Source organism: Monopterus albus, unplaced genomic scaffold (assembly GCF_001952655.1).
Source record: "Monopterus albus unplaced genomic scaffold, M_albus_1.0 scaffold29.1, whole genome shotgun sequence".
NCBI classification, from domain to species: Eukaryota; Metazoa; Chordata; class Actinopteri; order Synbranchiformes; family Synbranchidae; genus Monopterus; species Monopterus albus.
This window is the reverse complement of record NW_018127909.1, coordinates 2,881,767-2,901,042: the sequence shown is the minus strand read 5'-3', so window position 1 is coordinate 2,901,042 and position 19,276 is coordinate 2,881,767. Positions and strand designations below refer to the sequence as shown.

Here is a 19,276-nt window from a genome sequence, read left to right as displayed (position 1 = left end):
CCAGTCGGTGGTTAGATTAACAGCATCAGAAGCTGCTCACAACAGTTTGGTATTCTTCGCTACTAATATCTCTATTTGGCAAATAGTTTTAAAGTGCCTCCTTTCTTGTCTCGCCCATGTCTCACTTTCATTCTCTGTTCCTCCTTTCTCCCCTTTGGCTGCTCTTTACTTCTGCTCTGTCTGAGTCACTGAGTGTTTCAACTATGTTCCAGAGTTAGTATGTGTGGAGTGATCTCCCAACTCATCGTGTCTGGGATACAAATCACCGCATTGTGTGTGTGTGTGTGTATGTGTATGCATGCTGTGTCTGTGTTAGGGAAATAGAATCTAAAGTAAGTTTGGTTTGAATTTGTGTTTGTGTAGATATCTCTGTCCGTGTGTGTGTCTGTGTGTGTTTCTGTTTGTGCGAGTGAAAAATAAGATGCGGGGAGGTCAGTCTGAAAATCGAATAATAGGTGAACAGATAGAGGTTTAAACTGAATTGATCTAAACTGATAGTTAAATTGATAAACTATATGGAATTGGTGGTTATGAGATATGCAAGTAAACATCACACTTGACTGTCAAATTGGGGACAGATAGGCCTAAAAATCCCCTCCTCACCTCTTTACACAGACACACACACACACACACAATTATTTTCATTCTTCGTGAGGACTTTACACTGACTTACATTCATTTCTTGGAGACTTAGCCTGACCTTAACCATAACCTCTACCTACCTATAAACCAAGTTGTAAGCCTAAAAGTCAGTGATTTACACGGTGGAGATCAGCATATGGTAACTAGCAGGAAGGTTGAGTCCCCACAGTGTTTGTAATACCAGCCACGCACATGCACACAGCAAGCCCCACCCCTCTGAGGAGGTTTTCTTGCAGAGCAAGCACAGCCAGTTCACAGAGGAGTCCACCCACACACAAGACAATGAGTGTGGGAGCCAACCTGACTGTATTATGATGTGAAAGTGTGTGGGGCAGGTCCTGTGAGATACACTGTCAGTCTGTGTTTGTGTCTCCACATGGCCAAAAGCACATGCCCGGGTATCCTGGCCCCTGTGGACTGTTTAGGCTTGTACGAATGTGTGTAATGAGAGAAGATCCTAATCCATGTCTTTCTGTGCTTTTTTGCAGTCTGCTGCAGTCTCCGATGGAGGTGAGTAGATATGTCTTTTCCACATCTGATATTGTCACTACTGGAGAAAGCTGACTGTAAGATGGTTACTTACAGTATGGCCACGTACTGAAAGCAACATTCTCACCAGTACTTCTGACAGACCCTTGTCTACTATAAATTCACTTCCCTCAGCTCTTTAGTGGTTATGATCACTTTTAAGTAGCATAAATACTACATATGGCTCATTGTATTGGGATAGTTGCCTTCTCTGAAGTGTAGACCCATGGCTGTGGTGATGGTGAGCACTTCATTAATATCTGGCTGCTTTTACTAAAGTCACATAACAGACAGTCTGGTTGGACCTGTTCAACTTCTGCCCCACCTCTGTTAGCTGTGCTACTGTTGGCGGACTGAGACCTCACAGATTTGTAAACTTATTAACTGCACACAAGGACATGTAGTGGTGAGTCACGGATAGGACACATAGCGTGAGACTGAACATGGTGTTTACACTTTAAGAGGCTTATGTTTTGCTTTTGTACTACTGATTCTTAGTAATGTATTTCAAACGCAGAGGTAATAGGTGACGTTTTCATGTAGTGCAGTCGCTGTGGCGACCCCTAACAGGAACAGCCGAAAGAAGAAGAAGTGCAAACATTCAGAAAGCCTCTCCTTCAAGACATTTGTGGTGTTGCTCATGTAAAACATGACAGAAGTCAGTGTGTGAGAAGAAGTTCGCCTCCCCACACCTGACACGTGTGAAGGCCTGTAGCCATGCTCGTCAGATTGTCATTTCAGAAACTGTCCTTCCTGACTTACTGATCATTTTGTGAATGAATATAGTATGTGATGATAGAATGCTATAATATTATTGCGCTCACGTTTCTCATCGCATAGCGCTGGACCCCACTCCAGTTGTTGGAGCGTTAACAAAGTTCACGTTTGGAAAAAAGACTAGTCTAAAGCTATATTTGTACACCGTTTCTCAGCCCTCAGTGGCATTTAGCAAACCCAAAAGTCTTGATATCTCAAATTTGTTGAAAATAAAAATAGGTGAATTATTTTTAAAATAATAAGTAAAATTCGTCTTATTATGAATTTGAATGTACATTTTCTGAACTTTCTCTCCAGTGTCCTGAGTATTGTAGCATGAATTTTGTCTGTATATCCTAAAACCTGTCACTAGGCACAGAATGATTTGTGAAACCCTGTAGCAGTATTTCATACAATGTTGGATTGCAAGCTAATTGAGTCGGATTTCAGGGATTTTTATCTGTCAGACGTGTATGTGCAGCTGTATGGAGGCTGCAGACCTCATTAGTCTCTGTCGTGGCCTTCCTTTAACAAGCTCCTCATCAATACTGCAGTTTGTGTGTGCGCACACATGTACACGGGTGTGTGTGCTCTGTCATTTTTAGTTCCCTCCTCTCTGTGCTGTGAATTATTCAGCATCTTGATACTTGTGTGTGCTTGTATCACTTACCTACCTGGAAGCTCATAGGGGTGGGTGTGTGTGTGTGCACCTGTGTGACTGAATGTAAATGCAGATGCGTGTGCATGTTGTGACCCGACTCTCTCAGGTTGTCAGTCAGGCTGCTCACCTGCAACAGCCCCTCTCTCTTCTTCCCCTGTTTTCCCTCCTCTATCTCTGTCTCCCTTCCAGCGATGTGATCAGCTGTGTGTGTGTGTGTGTGTGTATGTGCCCTGTCTTGGACTATGTGTTTCAACTGGTGTGTTTGTGAGAGGCCCTAAGCGGGTGAGTATGGATGGAGGGGCTTGGGCACCCCTTAGGATTCGCTACCTGCCCCGCTGGCATCACACAGGCTCTTACCAGCTTTACCCAGGTGAGGAGATAGATGGAGCTTTAAGTGCATGTTTTCCAAGTGAAGAAAATGCTGATATTATGTGCAGCTGAGCAGTATGTCTTGAAATATCTTCAAAATGAAGTTTAAGACAAAGCCCCAGATCACTAGATGCTTAGGTTGTTTAACAAATTATTTTGTAACTACCAGCCTGTCCGTGCAAATGCGGTAGGGCAGCTGTAATGTTAACAGTGCTAGTCTGAACAGTGTGTGAGGATTAAATTAGTATCCTCCTTTTCTGCATCTACACTAAAGCCTCTTTGGCTTTAAAGAGAATACTGAGTTAGGGCCAAGGTAGTATACTGTTTGTGGACCTAATTCTAAAAAGAATTATTTTCTCCTCTGCTGTTGTTGAAGTCTGAATTTAATCACTCTGTCACTGAGCCCTGCTGAGCATTTTCACTGTAAAATATCTTTTGAAATGGCTGATTTTCTTTTGCATGTGTAGCAAAATCGAACCTTTGTCAAATGTAGATTTCAAAATGTACCAAAGTATTTAGTAATTATACTTGGAACTCCTGAAAACGTCGTTTCAAATTTTATGTATTGCTTAGTAACTTAAAAAGAAAAAAAGTAAAAGTTCAAAAGATAAACATCCTAATTTATTAATTATCTATGACGAGTTTCACATAAAATTCTGTTAACCTGCTTCATGAGGACTATTTGAGTGTGGTTTGATCAGATTTGATTGGCAGTTAATAAATAACCTGATGTCATGCTGACTGGTTTACGGAAGTACAGTACATGGCATCACCTTTTTCCAGAGGAGCCACATGTTCAGGCCACAGTCGAGTCACGTTCAGTGTTTACATGCTTGACGCACATAATGTAATAAGGTAACCGTGAGATACTGTATATGTGAAACGAGAATTACATGTTGCACTTTGATAGCTGAACAGACTCCCAACTTTTCAAGTTGTGTTGATGGTATAAATTTGATCAGCATCTCACTAAAATGCTACATAGACTGCAGCGTTATGTTCAACATAAACAAACTGTGTGGCCTGGACCAAAACTGAGCAAAAATTAGCAAACTGAACAAAATTTCTTAATTTTTCTAATCCTGGAAAATGTGCTGGTTTTTGCTAATTGGACAACAAAACACTAACATAACAGTCAGTTGGAATGACTCCAGATTACAACCAGAATAATTCAATGCAAAGGTAGAACATTTAAATGTTAGCTTGCTAATGATGCTGACATATACACATTAGCCAGGTACTGTACTTAGGCATCTAGCAAGGGGACAACACTTCTAGACAATTTTTGATTTGATTGATCTGAATTTGTGCTAAATCTTAGTTAATGCAGCTCTAAGCTATGTACCTAAATGAGAGACATACTGACATCTATAAAGAGGCTGGTGACATTTCCCATTTCAGCATCAGTGAAGCACTAAACACGATGGCCGGGTAAACTGTTAAGTGTGTTGTCCTATTGTTGGTCCAACTGTAACTTTCAAAGCTAAGCTTTGAAAGAGCTATCAGGGCTGAGGACTCTCAGACAGCAGAGATTCAGTTGATACAAAAATACTTACATTAATTAGTAAATTAAGTTAGATGCAATTATGCTTAACACAGCATGTGTGACAATCTCACAGGCTCTTTATTCACAAAAAATATTGTTTTCATTAATGTGAAAAAAAAGACAAAAAAGTACAAATAATTACTGGTAATGTCTACTTCATTCATTCTCCTGTTGTCTGCTGCTAGCCAAGAAAAGAATATAATAATAATGATAGTTTATATATATAGCACTCTTCAAAACATATAGTACAAAGTGCTGCACAGGATTTCACATACATATCCAAATGCATATGCACATGCATGCACGCCCACACGTATTTGCACGGACCCACAAACATTTACATTCATAAAAGTATGCATGCACATGTGCATAAACACACTCAGAATAACCACAGTTCATTTTTGCAAGTGTGCCTAGTAAGAGAGGAACAAGATATGGTTGAATTGATCCCAGTTGTAAGAGAATATGTTAAAGAAGCCTTTCCTGAAAATGTCATGTTATAGCCTTGCTATACTATCTTTTAAATAAAATGTAAAAATGTATGCCCTCAATCAGGAGTTAGTTTTCCCCTGTGGTATCAAAAATGGTACCTAGTATCAATATAAAGGTCAAAAGGTCAAGGTCAAAGTGTTTATTTGTCATATGTTAGGAAACGTGTTTCCCTATACAATGAAATTCTTTTTTGCCGTCCACATGAATGCCACAAAATACAAATGAAATATAAAGTAGATAAATAAGTAACACAAAATCTAAGGCACTTTAAGCAGCAAATGCAGCAATATAATAAAAATATATAAGAATATAATAAGAGAATGTATGCTACATGGGAGTTGTATCAAAGTTAGAAATTCCACTATTGTGACAACACTACATATGTACATACTGTAACTCTTGTGTGAAATAACCACAGCTGTCATAAGTTTACTGTAAACCAGTGTGTTCATGTAGGACCCCATTGTTCATAGTTGATTGTAGTTGACTGACATTTCAGGGCCATAAAAAGTTAATGCTTAGAATATTTACTGTTTGGCAGAAATTCTATGAAAAATTCAGCTCTGTTTTTCAGACTTTGCAGATTAGTCTCGCTGTAAGTATTTTCCTTTTTTGGTTTGTGACCAGAACCTGTGACAGCTAACAGGATATGTGGTTTAGAGAAGTCATGGATAAGTGTTTGCTTCTCATCGACAGTGATAGATAACCACTGCTCACTGAAGTTGAAGTGTCAGGGGTTGTTTTGATAATATTAAAGGAAAGAAAAATGTGCATAAATAGAAATTATCCATTAAGAGCAAAGTTTTAGATAACATCAGACTTTAGCTGTGGGCAGGAAACCGGTCTTTCCGTTTATTTATAGGATTTGCATGGTCTCAGACACCTGACCCATGACTGCTTAACTCTGGCTGTTCTTGTATTTTGTTTTATCTCAACTTAGCAGCCCACTTTTTAGTTAATCAGGCCTTAAGCTCCTTTATTCTGGTTATTTCTAACTTTTCTCCATGCCCCTTTGTCTAGGCCTCCAGCTTTCTCCTAAACATTAGGAACCTAGAGGTGGGAAAAGTGGAACAATTCATCATCGATGCACAAAACAACTTAGTGGGAATGTTAAAATAGTGCTTTATGAGTAAAACTTTGTTTTAACTGAGAGAGTGCACGGTACAAAAGAGCAGCTACCGTGTCCAAGATGTTAAAACTGTTCAATACTGTTGGGAGCTCAAGATTAAACCAATTAAATTGTGAAATGTAAATAAAACACAAAGAAAAGTGCAAAGGATTAACACAACACTGATCTATTCTGACTCGCATGGAGCTGCAGGGACACTTCTGTTGCAATAATAAATGATCCCGAATGTGCATGAAATTTTTCAGCTTTACATTTATGCTTTTTCTGGAATCGTATCATAATATTATGATTGTATTAAATTTCTGTTTAACTCTTTTTGTTCAGAACTAAACTGTTTGTTTTACATGAGCTTTGTTTGATATAATGTAAAACAGTGCAACACAGGTCCTTGCATTGAAAATCAGTTTATGTTCCATGAGGCTGTACTTATATTTCCTTCACTGTGATATGTCACAGCCTGGTGCTCAGATTGTGGCAAGAAAAGGAGATAGGCATATTGAATCATAAATACATTGATTTGCATCATAACAACTAAAACTAATGCATAGTTCAACTCTGTGATATCACTATCACAGGCAATGCATGAGCGAAAGCATCCTGCGTGGGGGTTGTGTTGCAAAGCACAACATGAAGCAACACAAAACCATAATAGGGACACATGGGGAAACAAGGTCTCACTGGACTGTCTGTTACTCCAGCATTATCGTCAGCATGAGACACTCCTGGGACACACAGGGCCCAGGTGTTTTTCATACTGGTGACAATGCTGCTTTCAGGTAGAGCACCTGTAGACAGAGCAGCAAAGAGGAAAAGAAAACAGATCTTGGATAAATGTTTTTAATGAATTTGATATTGATTTTAACTATTATAATTCACCCCACCAAATGATTATTCTCTTGTGAATGTGCATATACAGTAAAAGAAAAGTAAGGAAATCATCACTGGGAATGCACTGATAATAGTAAAAGTCAAATTGGAAGAAACTTAAAGACTCCCAGCCCTACTGAGATCATGCTGCTACTGATAGTTGATGTTATGTGTATTTGTCTGTGTGTGTGAACAGAACTGAACAGTGCGGAGCTGCAGGGCTGCAGCAGTGACAACAGTCTGAACAGTAATGCCAGCCTGCCCAGCGTCCAGAGCCATCGGCGCCACACTGAGAGGAGAGTGGCCAGCTGGGCTGTCTGCTTCGAGAGACTGCTGCAGGACCCTGTGGGAGTCCGCTACTTTTCGGTACTATGAGAGCACATGGCTGGTGTTGGTCAGCACATGCTCCTGACAGATCTGTATCTGTTTAACTATCAAAATTACTTTAATTAAACTTTTCTAGTGTTGCAGAGTTAAAAGTTTAATCAGATATTGTTCTGTAAGGTGGGTTTTCCAACAGACACAGATGTGAAGTCTATCAGATACTTTTTGGGAAGTTTCTTGTTTTGTGTCAGCTATTGTTGGCCTCCTACTGCCAGAGAGCAGTAATCTACATGGCAGCATTACAGTGACCTGATTAAAGGCCTTATATACTAGAAAGTCACCTACAGCATTGCTGGAAGGTAGAAAAGGACATGTTCTCAAGACTCTTCTGCAGAGGAAAAAGGGTCAGTTTGGTGTGTTATGTCAGTAGGGGCCGTGTGTCATTTGACATTTGTTTCATTCTCTTTTTCTTGTGTGATATCTGTGTTAGTCTTTAATAAATCTGCCTCACACAAATATTTTTTTGAAGCATGAAAAAAATGAAATCTTCAGTCTTTCTTGGGTGGAAAGCAGGTTTTAACTGTAACAGAGACAAACCCTGCTGTATTATTGTGAAGATACATCACAATAATGATGTATGCCAAATTTTTTTCTTTCCGCACATTTTTGATCTGTATTTCCGTATCATGCTGCAGGAGTTCCTAAAGAAAGAGTTCAGTGAGGAGAACATCCTGTTCTGGCAGGCTTGTGAGTTCTTCAGTCACGTTCCTGAAAATGACAAGAAGCAGGTAACAGTCATGCCAACACAGACTAACAACATGCATTTACATCGTTCTTACAAAACAGCACTTATCAGCTCACTTCATGCTTCATATTATCACCTCTTAGCACCTTGTCTTTTTACCACCGCCCTGACCTGTCCCCCTGTACCACTCATCTTACATGACCTGTCTACCTTCTCCAGCTATCTCAGCGTGCCAGGGAGATCTACAACAGCTTCCTGTCCAGTAAAGCCACAACGCCAGTCAACATAGATAGTCAAGCTCAGCTTGCTGACGACATCCTCAATGCCCCCCGGCCTGACATGTTCAAGGTGCAGCAACTGCAGGTAGCATCTGCACCAAACACACACACATCTACCACAAGCACAAGGTGATGAGAGTCACTGCTGTCAAACAGAGGTTGTACTTCGATGACACTGTCCCCTGCCTTTCTTCGTGCGGGGGAAGTGAAGAGGCTTCCCCTGGAGGGCATGTTATTACTCATAGAACTGAATCAAAACAGACCCCTGTTGACAGTGTTAGTATATCTAGCACTGAGAGCTTATACAACATGTGGTACAGTAAACTGTTCATTTCAGCCTGCTGTCTAGCATCATGGATGTGAACGCTTCTTAGATGTGCATGTTTCAGAGGGGTGAAAGCTGCTGAAAAGCTCTATTGATTTTAACATCGAAGCACAAACAAATGCTTTGCTGATAAGTCACAAGTTTAGAGGGACATCCTGAACATCACCCTTTGTTTTTCCACATGAGACATCCACATACTTTCTCCCAAAGACACACACACCCAAAGCCTGTCATGAGCATTTGCAAAATACCCCTTTGGTTGCCAGAATCAAATGGTGTATACTCAAGATTTTGAGTCAGATATACACATGCATACTCACTCCTTTCTGCTTGTAGCAACATTTTTAAACAAGAATGTCACAGTCTGAGAGCCGGATTGCAGTGCAGTTAACAGAACACATTAAATTTTCATATTCCCAGGGCCTTGTTCTTTAGCACTGTCCTGTGGATGTTTTATTTTAGAGCTCCAAGAAAATACAATTCTCATTAACTCTGTAGTCATCTGTTAATATAAACAACTTTAAGAGGCTGCTACTGGGATAATACTTTCATTTTATCATTCTCCCATGTACTTTCGCCATATACAAACATCTTTTTTTCCCTTCCAGTCTTTTCTTCACTTGTTTTAGATTTATTTAGCTTCATTTTCTAATCCTATCTACTACTCCTCCTGTCTTCGTTACTTTATCTATTCTTCTTATATTTATTGATTGTCCTTGCATTCTTCAATTCTTTTGCCATTGCTTGTTTTTCATCCTCTCTACCTGCCTTCCTTCAGTTTTCCTCGTGTTTTGTCCTTTCTCCTCTTCATTTTTGTGTGATTGTGTGCCTTCCTTCCTGTCTTTTCATTTGCCCACCGATTACTCTTCCTTTTCACCCTTTCAGATCTTCAACTTGATGAAGTTTGACAGCTACACACGGTTCCTCAAGTCTCTGCTGTATCAGGAGTGTATGCTAGCAGAGGTGGAGGGCAGGCCCCTGCCTGACCCTCACCACGTCCCCAGCAGCCCCACCTCCAAACACAGCACCACTGGCTCTGACCGCTCCAACCTGTCCACACCCAAGAAGGTAACACACCACAAAGCCTTCTGCTTTTCTGAGCCTTGCCACAAATTTTAAGATTGGTGTCAGGATGTAAAGAACCATAATGAAAAAGGCCACAAAGATTTGGGAAAAAGGTAAGTAATGCTGTTCTCTACACCAAAATAAAATATCCAGGATCTTTAGTGGGATGAAAAGCATAGAAATGCTTTTGAGATTTTTGTATTTTGTCTAAAGTTAATCTTATAAAAACCTAACCTACCTATTTTGAATTTTGTCTGTTCATATAGTGGAACAGAGATGTTTTGGGGTGTGAGTAAATAGAACAGCATCTTCATTTCTTCTTCATCAACTTTGTTGGTGTCTTATAGGAGGACAAAAAGAGCAAATCCGGACGATCTCTGAACGAGGACAGTCGGGACGACTCTGGAGACCGAAGGAAAGGCATGTTCTTCTCCTGGTCCCGCAACAGGAGCTTCGGAAAAGGCCCAAAGAAACGAGAGCTGGCTGACTTTAACTACAGTAAGTGGTTTAATTCTAAACAGAAAGGCTCTGAGAATGAGCAAAAATTAACAGGTCTGATAAGACGGATAAACAACATTTGCAGTTCATGTAACTGTGGTTTCCTCTGAAAACTAACCAACCGCTGTGGCCCTATAGACTGACATTTCAAATAAAACAATTTTTAAACTGCTTTACTAAATTTTAGACCCCTATTGGAAGACGTCCTGCAATATTGAATAGTACAATATACAAATCAAAAAGATCAGATTTTCATTTGTTGGTTTATGGACATTTATGGAGTCATTGTATTGGTTTGCATTGTATTGTAAAATGATGTTTTATTTCTTTAACTGTTGTATAGCCTGTCTTCATAGGTTTGGAGGAAGATAAAATTATAAGGACAATTGTACTGAATGTGTCAAATCTACCATATCCTGTAATTCAAAAACCAAACTGCTTAACCACTGTTTGTACAGTTTTCCATACTATTTGTTGGATATAGACTCTTGGATCTAGTTTTTCTTTTAGACACTAATGAAAAGTGTATTATTTTTATTTATGTCAGATTTCACTGGCAGCAACGGTCGCCGTGAGTCCCAGGGTTCACTGTCTTCAGGAGCCAGTCTGGAGCTGGGGACATCAGGGTCAGGGAGGAACGAGGTCAGTATGGAAAGACACATCAACAGATAATCGGTTTAGACACGACAGTAACGGGCACTGGGATGTTCATGTCAGCATGGAGCAGCTGTATCTTCACCCTGCTCCTCTCGGTTGATTTAATTCATCTGCTTTAAGTATAACTCCACAGACAAATCATTTTTCCTCTGCTTGACCCACCCTTCTCTGTTGTTTCTCTTGTTTTCACCCTCCCCTCACATTCTTATCTCCTCTCCCCTTCCCCTGGCTCTGTCTCTGCTCTCTTCCTCCAGGGTGATGTTTCCCATGGCTCAGCGTCAACAGAGCGAGGAGGGAGCAGCGCCCCCTTGAGGCAGTGTAACATAAGCTTGCCGGACGGCTCATGTTGCTCTGTGCCACTGAGGGCCGGGCTGTCCATCAGGGATCTGCTGCTGGGCCTCTGTGAGAGGCTCTGCATTAACCTGGCAGCTGTTGACCTCTTCCTGGTCGGAGGGGAGAAGGTATAACACCAGCAATGTCTAGATTTTGCCTTCAAACAACAAGATTATCTGGATCATTTTGCTTGCTTCACAATATCTGTTAATAAGGGTTTATACCTACAATGATCATTTTTTAATGAACAGTGGGTCATATAACAACCTGATGTGAATGATCACCTGACTCTGCAGCTCCCTTAAGTTGTGTGGAGCCTCTAAGGTCAATTCATGCTTTCTGCATCCTTGCATTTGCTACGTTCCGGTGACGCAAATCTTCCAGGTTTGTGAGGGTCAGGGCGGACTCTGTCCAGATTTCCGTGCTCAGGTCAAACGTTTGTGTCCATGCAGACGGTTCACTCAACAAAAAAACCCTGACAACACATGTACCAGAACATCGCCATACAGAAGGTTGTCTGGGCGACAGTATGCAAAGTGCATGAATTGGCCCTTAGTGTCTTTTAGGTCATTGCTTTGGTTTATGGTTATTGTTTGGGTTCCCTCTTGCAGCTCAGACAGACAATAACACAGTAGTCATATCGACTTTATGAGGCACAAGATGTCAGATGTGTCTGATCTTCAGTTTTATATGAGCTTGTTGAGTTCTGCCCCCAAGTGGCTAAAAACTGTTTTAATGCAGCTTTGATGACTGATGATTGTAACTACCCAGAAAGAAGCATTTCATATCAGGCAGAGGTCTGAGCAGTAATTGTTGCTGTTTTGTCCTTTTTGATTCTTTTCAACTCAAAGGTATTGTGTAGCTGTGCCACTGGGACTCAGTGGTATGAAGGTTGTGTAACTTCTGCAGGTGGACATTTTTCACAACAAATCGATTTTGCTTCTCTCTTAGCCACTAGTTTTGGACCAAGACTGTATGACATTGTGCTCTCGGGACCTCCGACTAGAAAAGCGCACTCTCTTCAGGTACAGTAACTTACAGTCATGAACAGTTCTTTTATTCTGTCCATTATGAAATATCAGAATAAGCTTTCAGTGGGTCACTGGTGTCGTTTCCACAGAAAACTTTCATTCTGTCCATTTCTCCAGACTCGACTTGGTTCCTATTAACCGTTCTGTGGGCTTAAAAGCTAAACCCACCAAGCCTGTGACTGAAGTCCTCAGGCCTGTGGTTGCCAAATATGGCCTGCACCTCTCTGACTTGGTGGCACACATCGTAAGTCCCCCTCGTCCCGGCTGCCTGTAGATAACAGAAATAGACAGGCAGTGGATGAGCTCAAACACTTATCAAATATGTGTGTGTCTGTCTGATGCAGAGTGGGGAGTCAGAGCCTTTAGATCTAGGTCTTCCTATTTCCAATCTGGATGGGTTGCGAGTGGTGCTGGATATAGCAGAACATAGTCTTGGAAAAGGTAAGCAACACATGCACTTTCTGTCATTAACAAATACTGGCTGGTGTGTCTCATTGTCTGCGTGATGAACATAGTCACTGTGTTTGCTTTGCTGTCTAATTTATGATCCTTTTTGTATCAGCGTCTCAAAATGTGCTCATGTCTTTCCTTCAGCAGACAAACAGAAAGGAGCTCCCTCTAAGAGTCACGGCCCAGCCTCAGCAAACAGAAACCAGTCAACAACAGTAAGACTCCTCAAATCCCATTTTCTTCCTGCTTTGGAATGTTCTATAACTCACCAAATGTTTTCACGTCATAACTGACAGTGTCACGCTACTAAGTGTCTTTTTGCACTGTGTTTTAAAGGTGCACAGGTGCACTGTGTGTCTTGTGCAGTGATCGGGCTGTGTGTGTGACTGTATTTATGTGCACTGTTGCTGTGGGGCCGATAGTCAAGATGTCGTGGTCTGCCTGTGGCCGAAAGCATTGTATGCCTTCCTCTCTGGTTTGCTGGTTCTCTCTCTTCCATAACATCCCCTCTGGCCAGGTGATATATACGCCCAAGGCTCGCAGCACTGGCTGTGTCACAGCGGCTCCTTCTAGGGATGTAGCTGGTGGTGGCAGTAGCACTGTAGATTGCTATTGGGGTTTTCTTGTTATTAAAGACCACCAGGAATGGTCATTTATTGATTCCTTGGTTGATTCTGGAAGAATCTTTTGTTTAAACCAGCCTTTTTTCACCTCAGCAGCAGTAGTGCAACTTTTATTAGTAGAAAGTTGGTCCATCTGGTGTGGTGGTGTGTGTTGTTAGCCTACATGTTGGTGATGCTTCGTACACACAGTGTCGGACATTGTGGTTCTCTGACTGGTACATCCTTCCTCTCTTTTAATTTATAAATTATATGTTGTAGTGTAATTATTTCAAGAAACCCAAACATTTTTAAAACCTAATTATATACAATTTCATAGCATATTTGTTTTGATCCCATTAAAATGGGATCAAACAGCCCATTAAAACAGCTCTCTTGTGCCCCTCTACATCTCCCCATCAATTCTTATTTATAATTTGCCACCCTCCTCACCATCAGTAGCATCAGTGTTGTCATTACTTGTGCCCATACATGCACCACCATGAGTCATCAGGGCTCTAATGCCCCGCTCCGCTCTCCTTGTGGCCCCCAGGGGGAGGACAGGCCATCAGGGAAAACCGGTCCAGCCCACCCCCATGGGGAAAACGGGAAGGCTGGGCCCAGCCCTGACACAAGCAGCCAGCCCTTACCCAACCACTCTGTCTCTCTCCATAAGGCTCCAGAGAAGAGAAAGCAGAAAAAGATTAATATAGCTGAAGCTGAAGGTAAAGACTGATCAACCTCCCTCTCTCTCTAGTTTCTGTAGCTATTGCTGTGAACACACTAACCTTTTGCCTGTCTGCAGTATTGCAGAAGCAGCATCAAGTGCTTTCAAAGCTAGCTAGAAGTAGCACAGTCACCCCTACTCACACTGAATGTAGCTTTGACTTGTCTAACTGATTAATACACACCCTCTGCTGCATGTTTTCTGAATTACAATGAAAGTGTTTCACTGTTTTTCAAGATGTGATTTTGGGTAATTACTTATTTGGGTGTATGTGTGTGCAAATGCGTGTATGTACACGTTTCTCTTGTGTGTGTGTGTGTGTGTGTGTTTGTGTGCTCGTGCCTACAGAGTTCTTCGACCTCATATACAAAGCTCAGAGCAACCGAGCAGACGACCAGCGAGGCCTGCTAAACAAAAGCAACCTGCAGCTCCCAGACTTTCTACGCCTGTCGCCAGTGGCAACCGACCAGGCTGCGCTTCTTCCATACGACACTCAGCATAGTTGCTCCACCCCCAATTCCTTTAACCCCAGTGACGGCAGCGGTCGCCGGGGCAATAAGGCGAACAGCACCGACAGGGGAGGAGGCAGCTACTTGCTCAGCGCGAGTCATCAGTCCCAGAGCTTGGACTCTGCGCTTGGCACTGAGAACAGGGGTGGGAGGAGACCCAGAGCACCTCCTCCATTTCCTGACACCATCTCCCCCATCCACCCATCCCAAGGCGCCCAGCATGGTCTCCTCCAGGATCGTGGCAGGGGAGAATCTGTGCAGATGCTGGAGGAGGACAGCCTGTCTGATCTGACTCTAATAGGAGAGGGGGACATTAATAGCCCCAGCCTCAACTACGTCACTCCCTCAGCCCTACCATGCAAACCCCACCGCCAAGCCCAACAACATGCACAGGACGGTCAGCCTAGCTCAGGTACTTCCCCCGTGTGAACTCTCTGAAACTTGTGAACTTTCACCTTTTTTCCTTCAGCTGGCTGTGAGCGGGACTGGACTCCCGCTAAAGTCAGTGTGAAGTTCCTCACTGGCCCAGAATGCATCCAGATCTCCTCGCTTCCTTCATTCAGCTTAGTGGTACATGACATTCTGTAGTCTAAAGACAATCACTGCAACATTTAATCCCAGATTTACAGGTGAAAATACAGTAACTAACATAAGGACACAGAAAACTGGGACTTTTATCACATACAATCAAATAAGGGTTCATTTAGCCAAACTAATGTGATGTGTGCGCCACCTTCAGGCCAGCATCTGCTGTAAGTCAACAACAGCCGTATACTAAAATAGGTCCGGCATATGAAGGGAGGAAAATAGATGCACTGGGCTCAGACAGAACTTGTCATTTGGTTGCATGGTGTGTATCTGTGAACTTCTGAATGGACTTGCTGTGGATTTTTCTTTGGAGACACAAGTTTGAGGATGAGCTCGGAATGAGTGATGCCAGCGCCAACTCCGTCCTCCAGGAACTCCCCACCCGACCTAGTGTACACAGTCTAACAAATGCACTTTAGCCAATTACAAACAAGACTTAACACATCTTTACTTATTTTTACAAATCATTTTCTCTCCCTGCTTTCTTTAACCTCAGAATGTCTGTTTTGCTGGAGTTGCCAGAGCGGTTTTTGTCGGATCACGTGTTAAATACAAATATATGTATGCTACAGCGCCACGAATGCACATGTTTGTTCAGCTGTTCTTTATCATCTCGAGCACAGTACACTCTGTTTCCACCACTGTTCTCTTTCCTCAGGCACTTCCTGTGTCTCCTGTGAAAACTAAGACTATAGCGACTTCACAAGCTCGCAGTCTCACGCTGTGACCAAATGAAACTTTGGCACCGAGCAGACATGATCAGTTTTCTTTTTACCATCTTTGTTTTACTACTCTACACTACATCACAGAGCTGCATCTGTTTTGTTTGTTTTCTTTTCTTTTCTTTTTACAGTGTAGCAATTCAGCAGTGTTCCTAAGTGTCTGTCCCTGTGGGGTCTTAGCTGGAAAAATTGGACTATGAAGTCAAATCGTTTCAATTTTTAAAGGGTTTTATTGTTACTTAATCCTGGACTATATTCTCAAGAAAACCTTAATTTATCTCACATGCTTTTCATTTTAACATCAGTTAAAAGTATTAATTTGTATATACTCCACCGTTTGAAACCACCATATTGCTGTAGCCATTGTTGAATTGCAGTGCATCCACGCTGTTTCTTCACTTGTCACAATAGAAATCACTTCTCTGTTCTGTTCAGTTGACTGTATTGTCTGTACATAGAAAAATAAATGTTTTAGAGGTTGAACTCTGCAGAGTCTCGTGTGAGCGGCCTCCTTTCTGTTCTCAGACTCTCTGATATCTGATTGATTCTCTTCTCCTCACTTTGTGTGTCAGGAGTGTGCACGCCTCACGTTTGTCCTCGCTCTCTCTGAACTGGGATTAGTGTTTAGATGCAGTTTCCTCTGAGGTTAAAAGAGGATTAATGAGTGGTGAAATGTAACTAAACACATTTACTCCAGTACTCTGTTGTACTATGCCTTTCATGTGTTGTCACTGTTTGAGTCACTAAGAAATGAGTCCGACTGTACAAAAATAACCAGAATGAAAACTCAGAAGGTCATTTAGCAACACTTAACACTGGTTCGCTAGGTGGCTATCTTTTTCCTAATCACAATCTAAGAAACAGAAATGACCTATCTCCTTGTACATTTGTCCAACATGAACCAATATATATCAGTGTATGATTTTGTCTTGATTGATTTTCGTGATATCTTGGGAAGCTCTGTAACTTGAATGTAATGGTTAACACATGAGAGGCACAGATGGCAGCTAGCACTGTACTTACATACATTTGAAGTACTTTTATGTCTGCCCCCTACACTCCATGATATTTCAGAATGAGATATGTACGTGTTACTCCACTAGATTTATCTGATGCCTTCAGTTAGTAACAGATTACATTAACCAACAGTACAGTTGAAATCAGCTTCGCTATTACATGTATTTTATATTGTTGTTTAAGTTGCTGCATAAGTAAAGGATCCGAATACTTGTTCCACCACTGTGAACAACCGTCCTAGCTAACATTGCTATTATCTCAGGTTATCAGACCCAGATTTTAGACTTCGGATCAATTGCCACCTTAGCTGAAATGTTAAGAACCTAAGAAAACCAGAGACATTTCTCCAGTTTATTTTTCTTTTGTTTTTGACCTTTGTCCACCTCACTCCATCTGTACATCCTCTCTCCCCTTTATCTTACTTGATATTCCTCTCCTCTCTCTGCTCTATCTTCTGTGTGCGTGTGTGTGTGTGTGTGTGTGTGTGTGTGTGTGTGCAGGACAGGGTTTTTGTTTCTCAGTACAAAAGCGCTTGGGGGGAGCTAGGCTATTAGTTATGCATGGGTTCTCCTCTACTCAAGGCCTTGTTAGGCAAACTTTGTCATGCTGGACTCTTCGGTAGCTCACATACAGAACTAGATTCTATTTCATCCTCATATATATGCACACACACACACAGGTACCTTTTCTCTTTCACACGTTTGCTTGCATACAAACACAGGGCTTCTTCATCTGTGTGTTTGTGTTTTGCATCACATGATGATTTTATTTTGTAACCATTTTCATCAGAATAATTCTCCAGTGTTGTTTGTTGTGTTTGCATTTCCTCTGCGACTGACATGTGATGACAGCAGCAACACATTGTATTTAACGGTGCATATAATTAACCAAATCATATCTGTACAGAAACAGTGAGAGAGAGAGAAATAATTTTGCTTGTTCCACTTTCTCCCCCCGTCACTTACACAAGCACCAAAAACTCTCTGAGTGATGTCTGAGTGGGTGTGGGTTTTAAGTTTTACCAAAAGACTGGCCGTCACAGGGGAAACAGATAGGAAATGACAAACTAACAAACAAAAAGGATCTATATCTGTATATACTCAAGCCCTTTGTAGTATTGTGGATTTATCAGATGGTGATTACAAAAGAACTTTATGGGGACATTAAATAAGTTTAGTCATACATAAGTCCTGTGAAATTTTGTTCAAAATCATAATTTAAATATGAAGGAAGTGCTGAGATTTCTCCAAAGTAAACAATCTCTGGGTGTGATTTTGATTTTCATGCTTCAGTGAGTTATCTTACTTTTGCAGTAATTGCATGGGAAAACCTCATCCACAAAAGCTGTTATACGAAAACAGTTTTGGCTCTGTGTCTCAATTCACTGGCTTTTGTTGGGATCATTGCCCATTTCCACCAGCCAACAAAATAATTGCCTCCCAGTGCGTCAGCATATTTTAGCGTCTCATCTCAAGGAGCCCCATCTGCTGGTGAGAAGAGAAACTAAAGACGTGGTAGGCAGAGGCAGAGAGGAACGGAGTGGAGGCCTGGGAGACAGAAAAGAGAATTTCCCCTGTTATGACTGAGCTATAGAGCAAACTGGAGCACACTGGTTTATGTCCCTAACAGATGTACTCCAGTTACTGGACTGAGTACTGGACCATGTACTTGCACGTGCTTTAGTGCATCTGAAAACATTCATTTGAAGTATTGTATTTATTTGTATTTTGGAAGAGTAGGAACTACACAGCAGTCTACAGTTACACTTTTATGGTATAACGATTCTGCACAGCCACATACTGTAGGTGTATCACTGATCTGGCTGACTAGAGTCCTGCTTGGGTTGAAGTTGGGCAGAGCTATGCTGAGTATCATCTGATATCACAAAATACCTGTTCTAATAAAAATGGAAACTGTAATTTGCATCCTCCTAACAGGTACAGGAGGCCTAACTAAAGCGGTGTCAGGGAGATGATAGCCAAGCACAGTGTGCACACATGCCTGCACATTCCTGAGAAGAGGTCTGTTCTGTCAGTAAGTGGCACCACCTATGTAGGTGGACCAGAGGTGTGCAGGGACAGAAAGGGGGAAGTCCAATGATTTTCCACATCAGATTCTTTGTGCACGTCTTGGGGAGTACTTCAGGTTTTTGTTGCTCCACAAGGACATCCACAGTTTGGTTAATTGCCTCAAGTATTGTTGTATAAAGACTCTGAAAATGAACAAATGTGGGAGTGTGGACCACTGTAGCCCACTCTGCTTAAGGCTTGTGGTTCAAGGCTACATTAACTGCTAATAGCATAACACACCAGAATCTCTACAAGTAACTGGCCCTATAATCCGCAAAGAGCAAACTTGATAAGATGCTCTCTATATTAGCTACAGAAAGGAGAAAGCATACTGTAGCATAGGTCTGTG

At 41.6% G+C, this 19,276-nt stretch overlaps 1 protein-coding gene across 9 annotated transcripts in view; it reads left to right on the top strand.

Moving 5' to 3' along the window:
- rgs12b (regulator of G protein signaling 12b) overlaps nucleotides 1-16,323 on the top strand; it is a 46,300-nt gene extending 29,977 nt beyond the window's left edge. For 5 of the 9 annotated variants that reach the window (XM_020596067.1, XM_020596068.1, XM_020596065.1 and 2 more), the window contains exons 6-19: nucleotides 1,131-1,152; nucleotides 7,187-7,356; nucleotides 8,010-8,102; nucleotides 8,279-8,422; nucleotides 9,548-9,730; nucleotides 10,075-10,225; nucleotides 10,773-10,867; nucleotides 11,137-11,343; nucleotides 12,167-12,240; nucleotides 12,364-12,490; nucleotides 12,591-12,687; nucleotides 12,841-12,911; nucleotides 13,849-14,020; nucleotides 14,371-16,323. In XM_020596067.1, the coding sequence (XP_020451723.1) occupies nucleotides 1,131-1,152; nucleotides 7,187-7,356; nucleotides 8,010-8,102; nucleotides 8,279-8,422; nucleotides 9,548-9,730; nucleotides 10,075-10,225; nucleotides 10,773-10,867; nucleotides 11,137-11,343; nucleotides 12,167-12,240; nucleotides 12,364-12,490; nucleotides 12,591-12,687; nucleotides 12,841-12,911; nucleotides 13,849-14,020; nucleotides 14,371-14,960 (2,196 nt within the window). In that variant the 3' untranslated portion in view covers nucleotides 14,961-16,323. The remainder of the gene's footprint in view (nucleotides 1-1,130; nucleotides 1,153-7,186; nucleotides 7,357-8,009; nucleotides 8,103-8,278; nucleotides 8,423-9,547; nucleotides 9,731-10,074; nucleotides 10,226-10,772; nucleotides 10,868-11,136; nucleotides 11,344-12,166; nucleotides 12,241-12,363; nucleotides 12,491-12,590; nucleotides 12,688-12,840; nucleotides 12,912-13,848; nucleotides 14,021-14,370) is intronic. The other 4 variants (XM_020596070.1, XM_020596071.1, XM_020596073.1 and 1 more) reach the window with 4 other exon arrangements.
- The last annotated feature ends 2,953 nt before the right edge of the window (nucleotides 16,324-19,276 follow it).